The following is a 15679-nucleotide window of genomic DNA, read 5'->3' as shown; positions in this document are numbered from 1 at the left end:
GCACCATTGAGAACTTAAAAGAGGAGCTGAAGACAAGCAAAGGTGCTGTGAGAAGGAGCAGCAGTTGGACGGTAGAATACTTGCAGTTTAAGGAGGACTTTGAGCAGGAGATCATGAAAGCGAGCTTGAGAGAAAAGGAAGAGGATGCAAAGGAAGAAGTCTCCAGACTGAGGTTAAGAGTACTAAACAGGAGTTAAAGTTAACTAGAGATACCTGAGGTTCAGGGAAACAATCAAGGTGATCAGGTAGCTCGGGAGGTCACCCTAAAACCAGTGGGGCCTCTAGAGCTACTAGTCATTAAGATTAAAGGAAGAAGCAAAAACAGCGGTCACAAGTGTGCAAATATAGAGACTGCACTTGTGAAAAATGGTTACAGGCTCAATTATATCCGGTTATTTGTCACCCTGGTAAATTGCCCCGGGCCATTGCCTAAAACTGTCTTGAAAACCAATGGGGCCTCAGCCTGACAAGCCTAATATAGAAAGTTGCCAAAATGCTAGAAAACTGGAACACATGGAGAGGGTGCATATGCGAGGAACCCCACCTGGTGAATTTTGGGAAGTGGACTTCACGAAGGTAAAGCCTGGAAAGTATGGGTACCTGTGTCTGTTAATACAAGTGGACGCTTTGTCAGGCTGGGCTGGGCATTTCTGACAAAAACTGAAACCGCTCTGGTAACAGTTAAAAAATTATTCTATGAAATAATTCCTTGATTTGGCTTACCCTTAGTAGTTGGGTCTGACAATGGCCTGGCCTTTGCGGTCCAAGTTACTCAATTATTAGCTAAGGCCCTAGAAATAAATTGGAAGTTACATTGTATTTATAGACCACAGAGTTCAGGGCAGATGGAAAGAATGACAGCATCTTAAAGGAAACTTTAACTAAATAAATTACAGAGACTGGCCATGACTGGGTAAGCTTCCTCCCCTTTGCTCTCCTTTGAGCAAGATGTACCCCTTATGTTAGAGGATTCATCACTTTTGAAATAATTTGTGGTAGACCAGCCCCTTTGGTTCCTAAATTGGGGAAGCTATATTAGCAGAATGTCTAACCACAATCTTGTACAGTCCCTGCAGGCTTTGCAACATGTTCTTTGGTGTGCCTATCCTTTGGTAGCTGAGGCTCACTGGCCTCCTGAGAAAAACTGCACCCATTCTTTCCTGACTGGACAGCTGGTGTGGGTAAAAAGGCATCACGCTCCTGAATTGGAACCCAAGTGGCAAGGACCTTACTCAGTAGTGCTAACTACACTGTCGACTATTAAAGCTGAAGGAAAACAGCACTGGATCCATCCCTCTCAAGTGAAACAGGCAGTGGAACAATATCCAGAGAAGGCTGTAAGATGGACTGCTCAGAGACACTCAGATGATCCCTTAAGGATAAGACTTACCAAGTGTTAACTAGTGTGTTGCTATGGTTTCCTCCTTGTTATCTGTTAAATTTGCATTTTAAGCCTGTTCAATGCAGGGAGAGAAGGGAGAGGTTAAGATTTGGTCCAAAAGGATGTAAAAGTCAATGATTGGACAGGAAAACCAGTGGGTTTTAAAACCATTAGTGGGGGAGGGGCGCAGCCTATTTGGGTATATAGTTTTCTTGTTCCAAGTCCTGGAGAGAGTAGGGGAGAGAGCGGGAGTCCTAAGGGCAGGCCTGAGGAGGGCAAGCCTCCTTGAGAGGCCATTTGGGGCCTTCCTCTAGAGAGGCCTGTGGAGAGGCGCCTGCAGGAACAGAGCAGGGCAGGCCTGTGGAGAGTGGAGAGGCCTGCAGAGAAGGAGGAAGGGAAGAAAAGGAAAAGCCTTCCCCTTTGGAGGTTTGCAGACTGACTAATAGGTGGTTTGCAGACCAACTAATAAAGGTCAGGTCTGCCTATTGGAGGCTTGGAGGTTTGGTGGTTGAGGCTGTCCTTGGTTCTGAGTATCTAGCCCAGGACAAGGTAGTCACAGGACCCCTTTTTGGTGTAAATAATGTAAATAAATTTGTTATCTTTAGTCATGCCTCGATGGATTATCTCCCTCTTCAGAAGTCATAAGTACTCCTAAGTAACCACTAGAAAACCTGAAGTGGTGCTGTGGCCTAAATATAACACTAGCTTTGAGCTGAAGAGCTCAGGGACAGTGCCCAGGTCCTGAATTCAAGCTCTATAACAATGAACAAACAAAAGTATGGTATAATTTGGTAATTACCCATCATCCCTAGCACAGGAAACATGAAGAATTAATATCACTGCTTTAAGTCATTCACACAAGCCACACATTACCTATATTATGTGTTGAAAATTTTACATTATAGCATAACTGTCATGTACACATTTATTGTTAAATCAGTATAAAAAACACATAAATGACGTGGTTAAACCAAGAATAGGATGGAAGAAATATTCCAAGTTTGGTCAAACATGAATCATCCTGGCCGAGAAGGCTGGAAGGAAATGGAGTTAAGGAAGTAAGTTTGAAGATACTGTTGGTAAACAGTCACCAAGTATTGTTGGTAAGAGGAGCAGGGATGCAGATTACGTGAGTGAATGCACACTGAAAACAAATTAGTATCATGTAAGCCTAAAGCACTTTCCACTAGTGATTATTGATAACTAAAGCTAACCAGATAACTATAGGACTATGTGGACAGGGGAGAAAGAACATGAAATAATGATGCAAAATGTACTTTAAAACAATGAACAATTCCAAACTGGGGGGACACTAGGTTTCTAAGTCTTCTCCATAACCCTACACTTCTACTCTCAGCATTTCCCTTCTTCCTCTGTGAATCAATCCAGGACCTGAGAAGCTTCCAGGCCTTGGTCCTTATCATCATTGCCACCTTTAGTCTGTGATGCTGTCAAGAAGTTGCCTATGCCTGAGGGGGACTCCCTAAGCAAATAACCTAGTTCTTTCTCATAACATGCCAGGGCTTGCAACAGATCTCCATTCAGTTCATGAACTAATCCTTGCAGATACCAAGAACTCCCTGCATCTTGCTGAAGTAGGTTTGTATCTGTGTTTTGCTCTTGGCTTTTCTTTTCTTCCTTCTCAGGTTTGTCTTTCCTTCTAGAAAAACCCTCAAAACCATTTTGAACAGCAGTGTCTCCTGCCTGTCCAGGATTCTCTTGAAGGCTGCAATCCCTCAGATGGAAATGTAGGGTCTCAGCCTTGGGGAGCTCTTTACTAAATCCATTCTGACAGCATTCTTCTGTTTCTAGGAACTCATTGAGCCCCAAGTGTGCATTGAGAAGACTTGCTCTCTTTTCAAGAGCTTCCTTCATGTAGTCTCTGAGCAGTTCCTCCAGTTGCTCCATCTTCTCTTGATTTCCACTGGCTTCTCCTGGGGCCTGCATTTGTTTGACTAGGTCCATGAAGCTGCGCAAAGTATGGTAATAGAGGTGGCTGTTATTTGGTGGGCATTTTGTTGTCCTGACAATCAGATTAATAACTTTGTCTAGGTCCCCCTTTTTTCTGTAAAATGTGACCGCTTTTAGAAGGACATTTGTTGGGCAAGGGTCCTTCCCCAAGGCTTCTTCCACTAATCGTTCTCCTTCGGCCTCTGCATTTCTCTTTTGTAGTTTCAGGGCCATTAGAACTTTGACATACGGATCATCAGGATTTAGCTCAATGGCCTGCTTCAGAGCTTCATCACAAGGCTCCTTCTGAGACTTACTATTCAGGTGGAACATAGCAATTGCCAGTCCTGAGGCAAATTCGGGGTTGTTGGGCTGTTCTTCCAGAGCCCTCTGAAAGCACACCTTAGCTCTCTGATTTCTTCCACACTTGAGTCGTGTCCATCCTTCCTCAGAGTCAATCTCAGGACACTCAATGCTGTAAGGATTTGAAAACTTCTCACATATACACTTCACCTTGTCAATATAAGTCTGAGCTTCAGAGAATAAGCCCATGTGATAGTACACCCAGGCATAGTTACCCCACGTGACCAGACTTCTGATCTCTTCCTGGTCAGTGTGGCCTTGCTGGATTAACTCTTCAGCCTGCTGTAAGCATTTTAGGGCTACCTCATTCTTTCCATGTAGGTGTTTTATGTAGGCTAAGAAGTTATACATTGTAGCTTTGTGCTCAGTGTTTAAAAATTCAATCTGGCTACGGACTCTTTCTTCTAGATAACATGGCATATTTGCATCCTTGAATAATTTCCAGGTGAAATGGCACTTCAGCTGTGGAAGGATTTTTTCCAGGGACTTTTTGGTGGCCTCACTGTGGAGAAAAACACACACAGTCATTGTGAGGGGCACCTGTCATCATTGTACTCTCTGATGGTTAATATTCTGTGTCAACTTGGTCACAGGATAGTTCAGGATTTGCCACCTTCCTGGTTCCTGATCACACCAGGAACAGCAGGATTCTAGGAAGCATTCACTTTGTGGCAATGTTTTCCAGTTTCCCATCCTTGAAGTAGCCCTCAACTGGGCAAGCTTTGCTGTTGGGAGCCAAGAAAGTGTATGGAAAGATAAAATTCCTCCAGCCCTAAGCAGACAACATTTGACTAACCATAAACTTTCTCTTATCTCCAGCCCTAAGCAAATGGCACCTGGCTAACCATAAATGTCTCTTAGAGAAATCACAGGAGATACCTTTAAGATTAGCACAACGGCCAAAGGAAAAGCATGACCTATCCCTGACCCTGGGACTTCTCACCCTTGCTTCTGCAAAATTTTTTCATTCTTCCCCTTCCCACCGCCCCTGTGGGTATAAAAACCCTACCCCGAGCTCAATAAAGCAGACCTTGACGTGACTCAGACTGACTTTGTCTTTCTTTATGCGCTTGGTCTCGTTTCTCTCTCACCCCCATGGTTCTTAGGAGGTGCCTCCTCGAGTCTAACGAATAACTGAACCTGCTGGATGGGTCAAGTGGCGCCCAACGTGGGGCTCGAGGAGCGGTGACCTACCCGACGGCGCTGGAGATGGGGATCCCCAATCATTTAAGGGTAGAGACGCCCACATCGCATCACTCGTGCACCGTGGGAAGTCTTGAGGTAAGTTTGCCATTCAATCAACCATGGGAAAAGCAGGCTTTATTTATAAAGGAAATGAAGGAAGCTCTTAGGGAGAGAGGAATAAGAGTAAAAAGAAAGGATCTTGTAAAATTTTTTTTTTTTTTTTTGTCGGGGAAAAATGTCCTTGGCTAATTTTGAGTGGCCCAGACATTCATCCTCTTACCTGGAGTAAAGTAGGGAAAAATATTAATGATTTAGCGGCTAAAGGAGAAGAAATTCCCGAGGCCTTTTTTTAGTTTTTATGGGATTATCAGGGACATTTTGAAAGAGGTAGAAAAGGGAAGAGATGGTGCCTGCTTATTGATTTTAACGGAGGACACCTGCTGCCTCATGAATGGAATAAGATTGTACAATTGGTCCTGACCAGAGGTCAATAGTTAACCTGGAAGGCTGAATTTATAGATAAGGCAGAGGCTCAGGCTATCATAAACAAAAAACATGTTCAGATGGCCACTCCCATCTGAAGTTACCTTTTCTGTTTGCAGTCCTTCGACTGCCTTGCGCAGCGCCTGTCTGGTTTCCTCTGTTTCTGTTTAGTGTTAATTGTCTCTGTTGTCTGTCTTGTTGTCCTTAAAGGGAAGGGGCGGCAACTAACAACCCCCTTAAGTCTGACTTTAGATCACTGGAAAAAAGTTACAGCTCGAGCCCAGATTGTCAAGTTTTAGGAACCTGCTTGTTTGTCAATTATGAAATTGCTACTGACCACCTGCGAGTGGCCCGAGTTAGATCTCAGCCTTGGGCCTTGGTTCAGGGGGTCTGAGCGTGGGGGAGAACCTGTCAGTCTGAGGGGACGGCCGCTAGGGATTTTTCTTTTCCCTTGCCCCAAGATGACTGGGAATTCTCCTCTGCCTTGGAAGGCCCCTGGGTCAACGTCTGCAGGAATCTAAGAGAAAAAATCCTCCGGAGGTGAGTAGGGGTGTTGAGTCCCCTGGTAAGTGAATGGTGGTGAGATGTCGCCCCATTCACTGAGACCTGATTTTGTCTTTGTGGCCACTTGTTTGTCCTGTTTAGTGTGTGTGTTCGTTTTATGTTTTCTGAGGTAGGGAAGATTTGGGTGAGTGTGACAGGCTCACTCAGCAGACTCTGGATTCAGCTTGCTGAATGAGAACTGCACAGAGATTCAAAAGACTACTTAGTGAATTGCCTTGCTAGATAAGCAAGCTCTGGGAAAATGAAGCCCAACAAAGGTACCTGGTTTAAAAGAAATACTGTCTTAAATTTTTGTTTAAAAACTTTAAAAGGTGTACGTACAACTGATTTTGATTTTTGCACGCTTTAAGATCTGTGTGAGTGTTTTGTGTGTGTCTGTGAACGTGTTCAAAGATAAAAATTGTCATCATGCTGTAACAATTGGGTGAGTTTAAATTTAAAATTCAAAAAGTTATGAGGTTTGGACATTGACAAAAAAATCTTCGCATTGTTTTAAATGGCTTTGTAAAGATTCTTTAACTTGCAAATTAGAAAATCTGATATTTTTAAAGACTAATGTTTTAAAATGCATAAGACTGTTTATACTGTAACCAAGTTATCTGGCTTAACAAAAATGCATTGGCTGTTTGGGATCTAGTTCCCTTGGCTAAAATTTGGGGATAAATATTAAAAATTTAAATGTCAAGATTAGTTTAACACCGTCAAAGATGTTACTTGTTCTGTCTATCTAAAACTGTGTATTTCATTCGAGAACCAAGAGATAAAAAAAGGGAAAACTTAAAAACCAACAGAAGACCTTTAGGGGTAAGGGGTGAACAAGCACAAGTGCAGTTCAGCTGGTCATGCATGGTGGGACAGGTCCTGGAAGGAGTCCACGCATGGTGAAAGAGGGCAAGCTGGCACAAATGCAGTTCATCTAACCCTAAAGAGTCGGATTGGGTGTGTGCCCATTCCATAGAAGGGGCTGAGTGGCCCATCTTTGTTCTCTCTTTTCTCTGCAGATAGACACTGAAAACATGGTGGTTAAAATGAGTGATGTGATGATCTGATTAGTATTGCTAAAACTTCCCCTTGGATGTGTTAACATTAAAATTAGGAAGGCCTTAAAAAGAGGGTTAAAAAGTTATTTATATAATGTGGCTTACTTTCAATTATGTTCTACAATTAGGATGTTTTTAAAAGTTATAAAGGTGTTAAGTCTAGTGATGGTGACTGTAATTCTTGCATTAAGGAAAAATTGTCATTTGAGTTTAAAAATCTTAATGTGTGTCTGTTTTAAAACAAGCAACCAAGAGGCAATGAGTGACACTTGGCCTCAAGATTTCAAGGGATCTTTTCAAAATGCAAATAAAAACTAAAGTATAAAATAGTAAAGGTGATTAATAAGAGGTTTTAAAAAAATTAGAAATGGATTTTTGGATATAAAGTTTAACTGTAAAATTGTTCTTAACATTTGCCTCAAAGTGCACAAAGAAAGAATTAGGATTACCAAAATAATTGCTATTCTAGTTTGCTCTTATAGGTTTTTTAAGTTTCCAGCAAGCCCAGAGCAAAGCACAGAGGATTCTTACAAGTTGTCAGATGTAACTTTGACTCTTAATAAGTTTCAGGTAAGAGCATGCTTAAAAGCTACTTCTATGTTGACCACCTTGTTGTTATTAATTGGAGTAAAATGGCCTTTTGTAAGACTCATTGATCTGCAAACTGGTTCAAAGCCAGCCCGGGCACAAAAAGGTTCCTGTGAGACTGTCACCTCTATTCAGCCAGCAGAGTACTAGCCCTGGACTAAAGAGTCAGGGGACAGTACTCAAGCCCCAAGCTCGAGACTCAAAGTGGCAGAGTGCTAGCCTTAAGCTGTAGAGCTGAGGGACAGTGCTCAGGCCCCGAGTTCAAGTCCAGCAACCAGCTAAAGGGAAATGCCAATGAGGCATTTATCCCAATGTGGAGAAGACACTCGTGGGACAAAAGTAATGGAGGAGCATCCAGAGGCAATAAAGCCACTGCTTGGATGGCAGAAATGTCAGATCCTAGAGTCATTTTGTGGCCCTTCAAAACTGGTCAGAGCCGGGAGGTCATGGGAAGAGTTTGTAAGCATGCCTAATGTCCATGACTATCTACCTTGTAAGGGACAGGAACTTGCCAGTCCTCTGTGATAGTAATAAAAAGCTAATGTTGTAAAATGTGGGGGATAGTTTAAATCTCAACCCCTTTATGTGCCAAAAAGCTCTAATTGGCAGCTCTAATTGAGCTGACACTAGTTACATGAAGTTTATCTGCTCAGGAAAAAGTTTGTAAACCTGAGAGTGTGTTTCTATTGCTATCTGTCTAAAGGCCTGCAAAGGTAACTTAGGCATTATTTGGGATCATTAGAGATCACATTCCTAAGCCATCTAGGAAGATGCTTTTGCAAACCAGAGTGCTAAACAAGCTACACTGCTGTAGCCGGGGAAAAGGTCTGTGCAGTTGTCAAAAGTTAAATATTGTTCTTAATGACATCTAACCCTGATAGCCTCTTTGTATAACAGGCTAAAGTTATAGGTTCCTGGCTAGGTAAGATCAACGCCCCTAAAGTCAGCTTGAAGAAGTTACGGAAGATGGACCTTTGCCCTTCTATCCCCATTTTTAAGATCAAGGGTCCAGAGTCAGAAATTTTGGAGAAATGAGGCAAAATAGATGAAAAAAAAGGCATAAAGAATAGTGTTAATTGTTGTAGGTGTTCAAGGTGTGGAGACTGCATCTGTCAGAGATGGCTACAAGACTAAGCCTTTTGAGCCTTCTGTGTCTATTTACAAAAATATCTGGTTAGTAAAAAGAGTTGTGATTTTGGTAAATTGTCCTGAGCTATTGTTTAAAGATCTTAAAAACCAGCAGGATCAAAGCCTGCCAAGCCTGTGCAATGTATCCTTAACCAGTCTGTGCAGGAATTTACAGCCCAGCATGAGGTGTGACAGTCCCTTGGAGCCACTGAGGGACCCTGCTGCTGCTGCTGCTGCTGCTGCTGCTGCTGCTGCATACCCTGATGGGTAAAGACGGCCTGACAGCCTCCTGGAGGAACTCCTGCCTGATTCCATCACCTGAGTCTGCTTCCTGGTTGACTGCTGCTAAATCTGAGATCTTATGGGACATTCTTTTAGGCGATATCCAAAAATCCTCTCTATTCCCACAGTGGATACTGGGGACAAGAATATCACTGGCTTGCTTACCTTAGGCACTTCAGTGCATAGTGACTGGAAATCCACTCTATGGTCACAGCCTAGTTTGGCTCTGGTATGGTAATAACCTGAGTGTATTATCAATGAAGGTAATACTCTTAGCCTTAAAATCTAGCAAGCTTCTGCATCACAGTGGTGCCTTAAGGCTGTTCTAAGATAAAGGTTCCACAAGCCAAAGGAAAATTGGGCAGTTTTTAAACTCCAGCCACAAAGATGCTCAAGGAATTGTAAAAAAAAAAAAAAAAAAAAAAAAAAAAAAAGGTAGTAAAGAAAGCCTTGGAAAGGGAATTGGGAAAATTTAAAAAGTAAGGATTGTCTTTAAGACAAACCTCAAAAAGTTTAAGTACATAGCAGATGGTATGAGTATGTCTTCAAATTGGAGCTTACAAGTAAAGCTGGTATAAAATTAAGTTAACTACGATACACAAGTCAGGACTGGTGGAAAAAAAATGTAAGGGGCTCTGGTACTGTTATTTTTGTTACAATCGGACCTTGTATACTCAACAGACTGGTGTCTTTTGTAAAAGAAAAAGATCAGCACAGTCCGTCTATTAGTTCTGAGATCCAAATACCAAGCATTGAGAACAACTGACACCTCACAAGATAATATAGAGACACCCGTACGACTGAGATAAGAACCTGCTAAATTTTAAGATTAAAATTAGCCCAAATAAAAATGGGGGAATAAAAGATTAAAAATTAGAGTTACATTTTACAATTGCTAACTGCTGGTTTTGCTTCTGTAAACTTGCTTGCGCTAGCACTGACCCTTCCCCTCCCTGGAGATATATAAAAAGTTTTGGAGTCTAGATGTCGGCCCTGGGACAAGCTCTGTAGTTGTAAATAAAGGGCTAACAAGTAAATTCCCCAAATGGCCAAATGGGACCCAAGATAAGGAACAAAGAGTATGTTCCTCTGCATTCCTGTGTAAAAATTCCCGATTTGGGGGCTCAAGATAAGGGCCATTTGATGAGCCCAGCAGACTAGGCCAAGTGTTAATCAATCACAAGCCTGTAACACTGTAGATTCCCTAACCCTTACCTCCCAGAGTGACTACCTCAGTTTGATCATCCGCGCTAATTGTTTTATTGCAAAGAGTGTTATAAACTTCCCTGGGTAGCATGACATTGATGTTGGGATATCCTCCTTTTCCCTGTGCAACAATGTTATTAATGTTTCTGCCTCCCTATGCTCACAACAGAGCCAGGTTTTTGTTTGTGGCAATAATATGGCCTACACTGTACTTCCCCAAAATTGGACAGGGCTCTGTATTCCAGCTATTTTGCTCCCAGACATTGACTTGATTTCCGGAGATGAGCCAGTACCCATTCCTGCCTTTGATTATTTTGTTCCCCGACATAAAAGGGTGGTACAATTTATTCCCCTACTGATAGGACTTGGAGTGGCTGGTGCTTTAGGCACTGGGACTGCAGGATTAGCCACTGCTGTTTCCTCATACTCCAAGCTTTCACAACAATTAGCTGATGATATTACTAAAGTTTATCAATCTGTTAAAGATCTTCAGGATCAGTTAGATTCATTAGCTGAGGTGGTTTTACAAAATCGCAGAGGTTTAGATCTTTTAACTGCTGACAGAGGTGGCATTTGCTTAACTTTACAGGAAAAGTGCTGTTTTTATGCCAATAAGTCTGGCATTGTAAGAGATCGAGTTAGAAAACATCCAATGACGGGAGTATTATGGAGCTTACCCTGGATAGCACTACATGCAGAGGCCGTACAGGCTGGCTCAACAAGGCATGTAGCCAGTAGACTAAGACAGGATGTTTTCTCATAACCTACCTTTGGAAAATTTGTTGATAAAACAGGTGCATGGCTTGCTACAACCCAGGGGAAACCTTCCCCCCGAGGATGATGCCTTTTCTCTTGCAGATGCAGCTAGAACTCCAGACTTGGACTTTCCTGTTTAAATTTATTAAATAACAGATTAATCTCTGGTCTTCTAAGCCCATACAAGTTCATCATCATCACCTCCATATGACGGACTAAGGCATTGAGATCGAGGATTTACCCTAGGCTTTTAATTAGTGCTTTGCCGTGAGCTTGTTCCAGTGGGCAACAGCCCCCCTTTTCTTTTTCTTACTTAGAAAATCTTTCTTCTTATTCATAACTTCTGACCATTCAACGGGCAAGACCTATTGCCATAAGGGATAGTTTCACCTCTCCTCCTATAGGCCCTTCCACTTGGGGGAGGATGCACCTATGGGAGGAAGAAGAAATGCTCTAATCAAGGGTGCAGGTAAGACTGCAGGGGGATGGATCCGCGAGATCCCAAAACCCAAGACCCCTGAGTGGCAAGCTCTGGTGCATGACGGTTGGCATGCATGTCCACAAGCCGTCTCCTGAAAAAACAAGCCAAGGCCTATAAAACTCCCCTCCCTGAGTGAGGACGCTCGCTCGGGAGCGGAGAAAAACCCTGGGCTCTTAGAGGAACAGAGCCTCTGTCACCCCCTTAAAAAGAGCAGCCAACAATTGATGGTCAATTTTCTAAATAAGAAAGGGGGATTTGTTGGGAGCCAAGAAAGTGTATGGAAAGATAAGATTCCTCCAGCCCTAAGCAGACAACATTTGACTAACCATAAACTTTCTCTTATCTCCAGCCCTAAGCAAATGGCACCTGGCTAACCATAAATGTCTCTTAGAGAAATCACAGGAGATACCTTTAAGATTAGCACGACGGCCAAAGGAAAAGCATGACCCATCCCTGACCCCGGGACTTCTCACCCTTGTTTCTGCAAAATTTTTTCATTCTTCCCCTTCCCACCGCCCCTGTGGGTATAAAAACCCTACCCTGAGCTCAATAAAGCAGACCTTGACGCGACTCAGACTGACTTTGTCTTTCTTTATGCGCTTGGTCTCGTTTCTCTCTCACCCCCATGGTTCTTAGGAGGTGGCTCCTCGAGTCTAACGAATAACTGAACCTGCTGGATGGGTCACTTTGCTTTATGTCACTATCCTTCCTACCATCTCTCCCTGCCACATCTCTGGCTTCCTCTTCTCATATTTACACACTGACACTACAGGAGGCATTTTGTAAATATAAAGGATGAGGAACTGAGACACTGGTATCATTTCTGCAATATACCAGTTCTCAAATTTTAATGTGTAGACGGAAGTATCTTTGAGCCACAGTGCCACTAAAAGTTCAAGCCCCACGATTGACTGAAAAAACAAATTCCCCCCTTCTTATTTCAGATGTACTCAAGCAGGATTTCAGGCGTCTAGTTAGAACAGTGGAGTTGATTGTGGTACAGGGCATCTGCAGAGCACAATGACATATTCTCCCTGTTTAGAGTTCACCTGAGGGTCTAGTAGATCAATAAGATAATCATGGCTGAGATATGTAATCTAGTTCTGAACAAGCAAGGTCAAAGTGACCTCTCTTAGCCTGGGAGTTTTTAGTGCTAAACACATTTGCTGAGCAGTAACACCTTACACAGACATCCACAACCATCCACATTTCTAATAAAGTTGCTGCTTTTTTTTCTCTCTAGGCCCCAGTGTTCAATGACCAGATTGGGTTTGAATGGACCTGAGCACGCACTCCCTCTGGGCCCTCTGTAAGCTCCTGATCCTTCCCCATTCTCCCTTTCCACTTCCCTGTATCCCTAGGCTATTCCATGCTAAATGAAAAACAGACAAGAAATAAAACTGCATGAATGACTAAGTCCAGTTTTGACTAAATTAGACAGATTTTGATCTCTGAGCCCACAGTGAAGTCCACAATTTGAGGAAGCTTTGTGCGAGTTCTTCAGAGGGTGTCTAGAGGGCTCATAGACACCCATGGCTAGGCGTGTTCCCAGGTGATTGTTCCCTTTTGGAAACTTTTAGAATTGCTTGGAAGGAACAGCCAAATCTGCCTGTGTTCTGGTGGAACACCTTGATTTGTGCTTCAGCCAATGTGATCCAGAAAGTCCCCTCAGACATCCTCATATGGGTGGCTCTGGATGCCCAAAGATAGGCTCCTGTAGTAGGCAGGCCACCAAACCACAGGACAAAGGTCTGCCTTCTCATCAACTCCACTCATACAGCCATAATTAACATCATTAAAAAAGAACAAAAACAGGCCATTCTATAGGAAAAGGTAACCCGAGGTAGTTGACAGTGAATTTATTTCACTTGGACATCTTCAATTTTGATCTTGAAGAGTACTTGAAGTCCTTGGGGGGGGGGGGCAGCCAGTCTCCTTTTCTTTACTCTCAAAGTGGCTAATAGGGACCTATTGCTGAGCAATTTACCACTTAGACATTCCCCTAGGTGTTTGATGAAAAAGACGAATTTTCTCTTGGTTGTTGCTGAAGCACTACCAATGACAGAACTCTAGCTGGTGTGTATGTATATAAAAGCATCAAGTTGGGGCTGGAAAGGTGGCTCAGTGGTAGAGCACTTGCCTTGCATGCCTGAGGCCCTGGGTTCGATTCCTCAGCACCACATAAGCAAAAAGAAAAAAGCTGGAAGTGGTGCTGTTGCTCAAGTGGTAGAGCACTAGCCTCAAGCTGAAGAGCTGAGGGACAGTGCCCAGGCCCAGAGTTCAGGCCCCATGACCGGACCCCCCCAAAAAAAAACAATAAATAAAAGCATCAAGTTTGCTAAGATTATACTTTACAAACTACACGCTGCACCTAGATTCATACAAACTCTCTGTAGACTATTCCTGCCACCTCCAAAGATTCCATGTTGTCCCCTACTCCATCCCCACCATCTTTAGTTATCTTCTACTTCCCATAATGAGAGATTAGACCAATATTGCATCAGAGATAAAATCATTATGTTTCAGGGGCAACCTTACTTTGTATTGCTTTTTAACATTGGCCATAACAATAAAAATTAACTTTGAGTTTTATTGTCATATGAGGTGTGTGTGTGTGTGTGTGTGTGTGTGTGTGTGTGTGTGTGTGTGTGTGTGTGTGTGTGTGTGTGTGTGCACATGCTGGTACAAAGGTTTGAACTCAGGGACTCCCACTCTTGCTTGTTTTATTCACTCAAAGTAGGTGCTCTACCACTTCAGCTACAACTCTACTTTTAGCTTTTTGCTGGTTAATTGGAAATAAGAGTCTCATAGACTTTTCTGTCTTGGCTAGCTTCAAACTTCAGTCCTTAGATTTCAGCCTCCTAAGTAGCCAAGATTATAAGAATGAATCCTTGGTACCTGGCCCATGTGAGATTTTTTTTTTAAATCATTTATCTGTAAGAATTTTTTCTTAAACTTTCCTATGTGAGAGTGAACTGAACATTTCAGTTTGCAGTATTGAACTGCAGTGTTTCTCCCAATATTTGCTACTTCCTTTTAAAATCAGAAGAAAAAAGTCACTGATTTAACCATTTCAAACAAGGCAATAATATAAAAGTCCATCAGAATAAGAGCTTTAGGGCTAGCTTTCAGTTGGCAAATTTTGCACCTCCTCTGAAGCCTCCCCTTTTTCCCAGTTATTAGCTCCTCTACTAGAATATCAGGAAGCCTAAACATGTACATTAGAAAAAACTATTAAAATAGAAGATAAATAAGTAATTGGTGAATTCAGGTCCAAGCTAACACAGATCTGTTGAATCTGTAAGCAAAAGCACAATGTAGGAACTTTACTGCCCAGTGAGAGGTTCAGTTTACAATTTGCGAAGGAGAACAAGAATCATTTGGACTAACCTCATGACTGCGATTTGCTTCTCTGCAGTTGTGAAACACAGGGGACCAGGCAGGTTCCTTCTTCAGAAACTCTCCTTCTGTCTCCAGTGCAAGCAGGAGGGACTATATAAGGTGGAAAGGAGGAGGTAGTGTACCAGCAGATGCTTTTCCGTTTTCCGTTTCTCTGCAGTTAGTTGCTTTTGTGAAGGGGAAGAGGAAACTAGAAAGTGAAACTGGTATGAAATCATCCAGAGGAGGAAAAGGAAACTTGTGGTTGAAACCAGCATTGGCTGAGTCACAGGCACTGCTCAACTCTCCAACTGTGAAACTGCAGTGGGGGTAGAAGGCACTCTCCCAAGAGGCCAGCCTTTGGTTGGGGGAGTGATACAGTGTTGTTAATAGAGTACCGAGGGATTTGGGGGACAGCAGGATGTGAAAGAATATCTCAAAATATTTTTTTGAAAAATAAATAATTGCACTTAGTACATTTACTTGAGGGAGACAGTTTGCAACCTGAGATCTGGATTTAAATTTCTCTATTCACATTATGAACTCTGGAATTTTCCCACAATAGAATCACTGAGTTTCAGTTACCACTAAACCCCCACGTGATTTAGGAAGTTAAATATCAGAAGGAGTTATCTTTCAGTAGTTTGCCTCTGAAATGATGATTATTTAGCTCTAAATCTAGTTGGTAATCACCCAGCTCTAAAATGGTAATTATCTATGTATCTATGCATCTATGTATCTATCTATCCACCTAGTCATAATTGCTGAATGAATGATAGATATAAATTTATTCATTTATGTTTTGAACTCTAAAGAAGTAATGTTACTCTTTGTTGTTGTTGTTGTTGTTGTCATCCTGGGGCTTAAATTCTGGGCCTGGGCATTGTCCCTGAG

At 42.4% G+C, this 15679-nt stretch overlaps 1 protein-coding gene across 2 annotated transcripts; it reads right to left on the bottom strand.

Moving 5' to 3' along the window:
- Positions 1-2292: 2292 nt before the first annotated feature.
- On the bottom strand, positions 2293-14967 carry Ifit3 (interferon induced protein with tetratricopeptide repeats 3). Of its 2 annotated transcripts, XM_070021154.1 has the most exons (3): positions 14798-14967; positions 10939-11058; positions 2293-4196 (listed from the first exon to the last, which is right to left on the bottom strand). In XM_070021154.1, the coding sequence occupies exons 2-3, from the start codon at positions 10968-10970 to the stop codon at positions 2762-2764; spliced, it is 1467 nt and encodes a 488-aa protein (XP_069877255.1). In that variant the 5' UTR covers positions 10971-11058; positions 14798-14967; the 3' UTR covers positions 2293-2761. The 2 variants fall into 2 exon arrangements, with proteins under 2 accessions (XP_069877255.1, XP_069877256.1); XM_070021155.1 differs by lacking the exon at positions 10939-11058.
- Between the last annotated feature and the right edge of the window lie 712 nt (positions 14968-15679).

The sequence above is a fragment of the Dipodomys merriami genome, unplaced genomic scaffold (assembly GCF_024711535.1).
Source record: "Dipodomys merriami isolate MVZ:Mamm:240054 unplaced genomic scaffold, mDipMer1.0.p SCAF_14, whole genome shotgun sequence".
In the NCBI taxonomy this organism is placed as follows: Eukaryota; Metazoa; Chordata; class Mammalia; order Rodentia; family Heteromyidae; genus Dipodomys; species Dipodomys merriami.
Note: the sequence above shows the minus strand (reverse complement) of the source record. Positions and strands in the feature narration are given on the sequence as shown.

Bases quoted from the DNA above. Each gene is read 5' to 3' on its own strand.
- Ifit3 (XM_070021154.1), bottom strand. From the start codon at position 10,970: ATGCACCTGTTTTATCAACAAATTTTCCAAAG. The intron at 4,197-10,938 runs GTAGGTTATGAG...TTTTCTCCACAG, and splicing joins TATCAACAAATTTTCCAAAG to TGAGGCCACCAAAAAGTCCC.